At 37.8% G+C, this 7,744-nt stretch overlaps 1 protein-coding gene across 1 annotated transcript; it reads left to right on the top strand.

Moving 5' to 3' along the window:
- The first annotated feature begins 2,423 nt into the window (after positions 1-2,423).
- LOC100699580 (T-cell surface glycoprotein CD3 epsilon chain) lies at positions 2,424-6,952 on the top strand. Its single transcript, XM_003449297.5, has 5 exons — positions 2,424-2,698; positions 3,115-3,297; positions 3,389-3,532; positions 3,700-3,752; positions 5,481-6,952. The coding sequence occupies exons 1-5, from the start codon at positions 2,620-2,622 to the stop codon at positions 5,538-5,540; spliced, it is 519 nt and encodes a 172-aa protein (XP_003449345.1). The 5' UTR covers positions 2,424-2,619; the 3' UTR covers positions 5,541-6,952.
- Positions 6,953-7,744: the final 792 nt, after the last annotated feature.

The following is a 7,744-nucleotide window of genomic DNA, read 5'->3' as shown; positions in this document are numbered from 1 at the left end:
CCCTCCCTCCACATTTTCGGGCGGAGTAAAAGTCATCCACTTTCCTCGCCGCCCTCTTATCTCCTTTTCACATGTAAAACTTAGAGATGGAGAATTCTTGATGGTCATCCAACCTGTTCTGCTGCTAGAGGCATGATGCCACGCGTGGGCTCTTGCGTAAAACTTTAACCTGGAAGCCAAATCATTATTAAAGAGCTTATGGAAATGTACTAGTTCTTTTAAATCATTATTGAATTCTCGTGTTATATGATGTAATGTATTATCATTAAATGAAACAGCAAAAAACATTTATTTATTTAATTATTTACAAACATCTACATTTTCTTTAACTTGTACTTATTTAGTATTTTACTTATTTTTTATTTTGTGTATAATAGAGACAACAGACGCAGTCTGGATGTGATATATAGAATTTCCACATATTGAAGCCACTGTAACCGTGATATCAAAATGTAGCTTTCAAACTAATTTGATAGTTTACTCGTTACAATGCTACAAATATGATTTTAATATCAAAGTGAATGTATGAACATTGACTTCTTCTCTGTCGCAAACCACTTACTTGAACGGCTGCGCTCATGAAACAGGAGGATGTTGCTGTGATGCTTCCTGTTGACCAGCAGAGGTATGTGCGCAGTTTACTGCCTTGAACCACTTGGGGGCAGAGCCGCACTTTGATGTGAACACACTGGCTCTGTAGGTCCAGTCAGAAGCCAGTAAGAAAGACTGGTTTTCAGATCTCCCCCATTGTTTATGGCTCAGATTCCAACATGTTCTGTTGCATTTTGACTTACAGACATAAGTTTGCATGATGTGAATGAAATTGATACAGTGGGAATACAAGTTAATTAGTAAAGTGAGGAATGGTGGTGACTCAGGAGAAGGTAAGGAATCTGTTAGCTGGCTGGGCCGATCTCTGTGGAGCCTGCATGTTCTGCCTGTTTCTGGGTCCTCTGGTTTCCCCCACAGCACAAAGACATGCATGTTAGGTAAACTGTGATGGAAGCTAAGTGTAGACGTGAGAGTCCATAGCTGGATTGTCTGTTTTTTGATGGACACGGTGACTTGTCCAAGGTGCCATGGTCTACTCTACATCTCTATAGGTTGGGCTCAAACCCCCTGCTACCATAGCTGGTTAAGCTAGGCCAAGTTATTTAAAAAAAGATGTACATGTAGTTATACTGCCTTTAGTATTTTTACTACTTTTTTAACACTTAGTTTATTATACTATTTTGCCAATAGTTGCTAAACACATCTGTTCTGCATCTTGACTGCAGACAGGCTGGTGAGGTGAGTGGAGCTTTTTCTAGCAGATGTGTGGCAGACACACAAATACAAATGGACACGTTGAAGGCACTCGATAGGGGCTCTAAACAGCGATGTCTCTCAGCACTCAACTCATGAGCTGATCTCCTAAGTCACATTTGAAAACCAGCTGTTAAAAGTCACACTTTTAAGCTGTTTAATGGTTTATTCATGGTTAATACACATGCTAAAGCCATAGTTATTAAAATGCTTTTTCAGTGCCAGGGTCTCGATGTCTGTCACCTCCAGACATGTTCGACTGCTGTGACAACATTTTATAATCATCTATAATTATAACGGAATATCTGAAACTCTTATTGGTCTTTTATCAGTGACGTTTTTCTGTTTGGTTATTCAGACATCAAGAAATGGGGGAAGGGACGTTACATGAAAAAAACCATCCACCAGTCACACACAAATCAGGCGCCGTTTAAGAACAGGAACCGCCATGTTGGCTCAAAAAATAACTCAGACACTTGTCACAGAGAGGTTTTTCATAACCTAAAAACTTCTTTTATCCATCATTTCAAACTAAAGTGAAGGTAACAACAACTCACAGAAATGATTTCTATGAGTTGTTGTTACATACTGATGCATATAAGACAGTTTGTGAAGCATACAAACTGCAGCTTGGTTGTAAATGTTTGATTCTTTGTGATTTACTGGAGTTAAATTTTAATCATGCACATGGAAAATGATCAGAATGAGAAGTTTTACTGATCTAAGGATCTTTACAGTAGTGCATCATATGTTTTGCAAAGCCGCCCCAAACATCACGTACTGTGAGCTGCTGTGAACACCGCCATCCTCACTCATTACACTGCACACAAAACTGATTCCCTACCATGAAACATTCAGACTGTGTTTTCAGACTAAACAATGGCTACATTTAAGGGGGAGTTTTGGTGCAAACTAAAGAGCATGGAAATATACACCACACTGTAAATATGAGCTACTCATTCAAGCGGTGTGACGTTAGCTGCTGTCATTTGCAGTTTTTTGTGTTTTTGATCTGTAATGAATTTGAAAACAAGCAGAAGCGTTTCTATTCTGTATACTTCTTCAGTTTGACTTCATTTTGAGGTTTAACTGTGAATTCATCTTGAAAAAAAAAACACTTCCTGTGGGGTGCAACGTGTGTGTCAGAACAAGAGAGAGAGAGAGAGAGAGAACCTCCTCGTCTAATTTGAAGCTTTTCGTCTCATTGAGCAGCATTTTGATATAACTGAAATCTTCAAGTGGAAATATTCAAAAAGTTGATCTATAAATTAGAAAGCTCTAGAAACACACACAAAAACAGGCATCCAAAAGAAAATGCTCAGCATGGGTGTCCAGGCCGTGCTCGTCGTCGTCCTCCTCGGCGTTGCTACCACGAAGGCTGAGGAGCCTGAAGGTAACAGTCTGGCATTTGTTTAAATTCATATTTTAAAGTCATTGAGTCTCAGTTAACTTCTCTGGATTTAGAAACACATTCTGTCAACAAACTAGAACATCTAAGAGCATTTTCAAAGAAATTTCTACAATTTCCTGTATGTCAACGATATGCTTTAATGTCCACGTACACTCTTTGACGTTTATATACTTTTGTCTTTGCTATATTGAACACATTTATTGTGAGCAGACATGGCCCTTTTTGGTACATGTTAAAGGATTTCTTTTAATAATAATTTAGAATGATGTGTAATTATGCAGGGAAAATTCACAATGTGCAAAAGATGAGCCAAGTTTAAGGAAAGTGTCTCACATCTCAGATTGTCCCTTTCTGTGTGAAAAGTATCTTAATATCTGTCCATGTTTTTTCGGACAAAGTGGAATTCTGGAGGACCAAAGTGACGCTGACCTGTCCAGAAGAGGGGAATTGGTATAAGTATAGTGAAAGCCTCAAGAATAAAAGTCAAGACTATGAATTCACATATACCAGTAAAGGCACATACAGATGTGAATATGGCTCTGAGCCAAAATCTAAATATTATTTCTATGTTGAAGGAAATGGTGAGTGAAAAAGAATCTTTTCATTTCCTCACTTGTGTTAGCTGTTCACGCTGCTCTAACACTTGATGCACTTGTGGTCTTTTACCTCCAGCGTGTGAGGACTGCTTTGAGCTCGAAGGAAACACATTATTTATGGTCATCGTCGGGGACTTACTCCTGACAATAATTATGATGGTCATAGTCTACAGGTGCACTAACAAGAAAAGCTCGACTGGGCCTCCTCAACCTTCCAAAGGTAAAAATGCACTTGGACAAATGAGTGACAGTCTATTAGTTTACCTTTTTGTCTTGGTTGAGTTAAAGGTTACCTCATATCTTTTATACACCTTTAATTCTTGAGAAATTCTGTTAGTAGTGATATTTAAAGCGTTAAGTCATACTTACTGTGTCATCATCTTCCAGCACCTCCTCGCTCTGGAGGCCGGGGTCCACCTGTCCCGTCTCCTGACTATGAGGTACGTACTGGATAACAAAAACTCTGTTTTGCAATTAAAAGGTGTTGCCGTCAACATCTTGAGCCTTTATTTCTCCAGAGTGACTTGGGAAAAAAAGTCAAAGAAATTATATCATCAAACATTAAAAAAAACTTCACAATGACAAGAAAACAGTGTAGAAAAATATCTCAATGCCTGTTTCAATATTGACTTTTTGCAAAGTCAATATTCAAACAGGTTTTTAATGTGAGCCAATCCTTATTTAAAAATGATGCCTTTAGCCTTTAACAAGTCTACAGCAGCATTTAACTGGAATGTTAAATCCCCAATAATTCAGAAAGTAATGGCTTTTATATTGTTGATGTTTTCATAGTTTTCATGGTTTCTCCATCTAACCACCCACTCATCCATCCAACCATCCATCGATTTTCTACCATTTATCTGCTAGATCAGGGGTAGGGAATGTTAGTCCTCGAGAGCCGGTGTCCTGCAGGTTTTAGATATCACCCTGGGTCAACACACCTGACTCAAATAATTAGTTCATTACCAGGCCTCTGGAGAACTTCAAGAAATGTTGAGAAGGTAATTTAGCCATTTAAATCAGCTGTGTTGGATCAAGGACACATCTAAAACCTGCAGGACACCGGCCCTCGAGGACTAACGTTCCCTACCCCTGCTCTAGATGAATGGAGCAGGTTTAGCAGGGTATTCCAGATGTCCTTTTGCCTTTAATACTTTTCTCTTCCTTCCTGGGAATCCTGAGGTACACTCAGGCAACAAGAGATATTATTATATTACAGTTTTGGGGAAAGACAAGAAACAGATGATCAATAACGGATCAAAAACAAATTGCAGCCGAACTGATCAGCGATCTGAATTGGCAAATTGGCACTAAATAAATAAAACTGAATTGAATTGTATTGAACTGAATTATTCATGCTGTTTTTAATTTACCAGATGAAACAATTAATGTCCTGAAATGGTGTTTTCATGTTCTGTGAATTTTTTACTTTTCCAGACATAATTTAATGTCACATAGAGTCGAACAAGGACAACTCAGCACTGACCATTTTATGTAAACATTTTACATGATATTTAATGTGTTGCATGGAGTGATATAAATGACATCAGAACATGTCATTTGATAAAAATTAAATCTGAATGACTAAAACGATAGTTTAAATTTTTTTTTTAAAGATATTTTTAGCTTAAATTCTTCCAGCTCCCTCCTGTGCCAAATAAGACTGTGTTACACTATTGTGATTATAAGTTAAGTTGGAAGGAGACCAACGGGTCAATGTTACAATTGGATGGAATTGGATTAATTCCGGACCAGGGTTAATTAACTATTTATCAACACAGAACATAAATTACACTAAATATTAACACTAAATTTGCGAAGATGTGAATCTAAAGCCTGCTATGAGCAGAGTCCAAACTTGCCCAAACATTTTGTTCTTCCCCTCAATTTTGAGAGAACTAGCAAGATGTATTAAAGACAAAAGTGTTAGAAGAAGAGATTCCCCTAAATCAGCTACTCAGATATGAAAGGATGAAACAGCGCCACTCCATTTTCACCTGATTCATGGATCTGATGTTCTTTACCAACTTGTTTTCTTTGGTTTTCTGAGTGTTTGACTAAGAGCCATCCCATAACATTATTTATGCGTACTGGACTATTTAACTACTTGGTGCTGTGTGCTGTACAGCAAAACATTTTATTGTTTGTTTGTTTTGTTTTTCTCACAGGCACTGAACCCTCAAACTCGGGCCCAGGACACTTACTCCATGGTCAACAGGATGGGATAGAAGCACTTCAACTATCGACTCCGGGTCTCTGCACGAATGAAGGAGAACATTCACAAACAACACACAAGAGTATCAGTCATGATCTGAGGAGCATGCAGTGGCTTCTTCTGTTTTGAATTTGAAGGGTCACCTTAACCAAAAACCAACACAACAAATTTTCTCCGTTTCCCTTTGACTTAAGCAGGTAGAGTTCAGGCGGAATTTGCGTTGAGATTCAAAACTTACAGATATTTAATTAAACATTATTTACTATTATAGTATAGTATATAGTATTTAAATACATTTTTTGTGGAAAAAAAAGTTAAAATTACAAATTATATCAATGTAAAAACAATTTTAAATTCAGTACAAAGGAGACGTTTGTGTCTGTCGTCAAGTGGTTTGGAAATGGTGAGTTGGTGCTGATTTTAGATGAATCAGTGATGATCTGCCTGATTTCTAATAAAATGATATTAGCATTGTGACGTGATGAGTGCCTGAAAAGCAGCCTGCAAAAAGTGAGCAAAAAAACAAATGTAACACGAAACATGTCCAACAGAAAGAAAGCGTTAGCACCGACATTAACCTAATGAACATTACAAATTTGTATTTGTTGTCGTGAATTGTTAATGCCAACTTAAGCCATTATATATACCCATTTGCAAAGATGACCATGAAGCACATACAGTACGTATACTTATCTAAAAGGACTTTTCAGGGTATATCAAACAACAAAATATTCAAACTGATACTGTAGACAGTTTTAAATATCATTATATTGTGAGACATATAAACACAGGTTTCAGGCTAATGAAAAATAAAGACGCTGTCGGAGGCAAAATTAAAGAAACCAAATTTTTTGCGCTTATTGTACAGGTTATTAGGTGTACACACAAATGCAATACAGCACTGCAACACTGCAGGTTTGCTTTCTTGTTGCCTGTAATATTCATGTTTTGCTTTAAAATATATTGTTTTGCTACCGTCATGAAGTTTCTAGTGTTAGTTAGTTGGTTAGTGGTAAGGGTGCACAGCGGCAAATCAATTTATTACTGAATTGACATTGAATTGGACCACATCAGTCTGTAGAAGTGTACCTGATAATGCGGATAGCCAAATATATGTGTTTATGGGGTATGTGAGTATTCAGATCTTTTAATCTTAACATTGGCAGAAAGTGCTGTAATTTAGAGCGATAAAATCATATTATTTCAAATAGACTTGCATGTCTTGTACATATATAAATAGAGTATATGCAGCATTTTAAGCTCTGACATGTAAAAAGAGCATCAGATATGTAACATGCTGCACAGACCTTTGAGGCTTACTTCTTTGCTTCTTCTTTCATTACAATATAATGTGATAACCTTTTTGTTACTGTAATGGACAATGTGCGTCATTAATATAATAAACCACAGTGAACACTGCTCTCATTTATGTCTTTGCTCATGGTTGAAAACAGTACTGGGATGGTTCAGCAGATAGAACTGTAACCGATTCATGAAGCTGCCTCAAAGCCACAGCTCATATCCGTAGCACCCCAGCCCCCATCACACAGTCATCACCAGTATGTCTTCGTTTCTGTTGTGACAGTCGCATACATCACCGTCTCTGGAAATATCTCTGAAACATTTCTCAATGCATAAACATATTTTTGATAGTGTTAAAGACACAGTGGAAATATCACATCATGTCATGTTTTGGGCTTCTGTGTGATTTTTTTTTCCCAGCAGTGACGAAGCACAGCTGTACCGGTGGAAACAAGAGAGGGAAACACAACGTAATGTTTCGTCTCCATGCAGACTATTAATGATTGATAAATCTGTTACACTGTAAGCATCTCAGAAGAGTAGTGTTTAGTGGAAACACACCCACACTTACTGCTCAGTTATCTTCATTTACATCTTCTGTATATTTGTGAGAGAAAGAAGCAAAGAAAATAGGAGGGGGGTGGTGGTGTGTTCTTCTCTCTTTGTTAAGTCAAACCGCTCCCACACACAGACCTACATCTGCTCATCTGTTAGTGTGCACGAGCACACACACATTCATGTTGGATGAGAGCGTGCGTGTGCTCGAAGGTGTGTGAACATGCCCTGAGTCAGAAGTTGGTTTTGTGTGTGTGTGTGTGTGTGTGTGTGTGTGTGTTGTGTGTGTGTGTGGGTAGATCAGGTTTGTGTTTCAGATCCGAGCTGCTTAAAGCTCCATTGTTTGATCTCTTCTACTGC

Source organism: Oreochromis niloticus, linkage group LG14 (assembly GCF_001858045.2).
Source record: "Oreochromis niloticus isolate F11D_XX linkage group LG14, O_niloticus_UMD_NMBU, whole genome shotgun sequence".
Classification (NCBI taxonomy): Eukaryota; Metazoa; Chordata; class Actinopteri; order Cichliformes; family Cichlidae; genus Oreochromis; species Oreochromis niloticus.
This window is presented reverse-complemented; position numbering and strand designations above follow the sequence as displayed.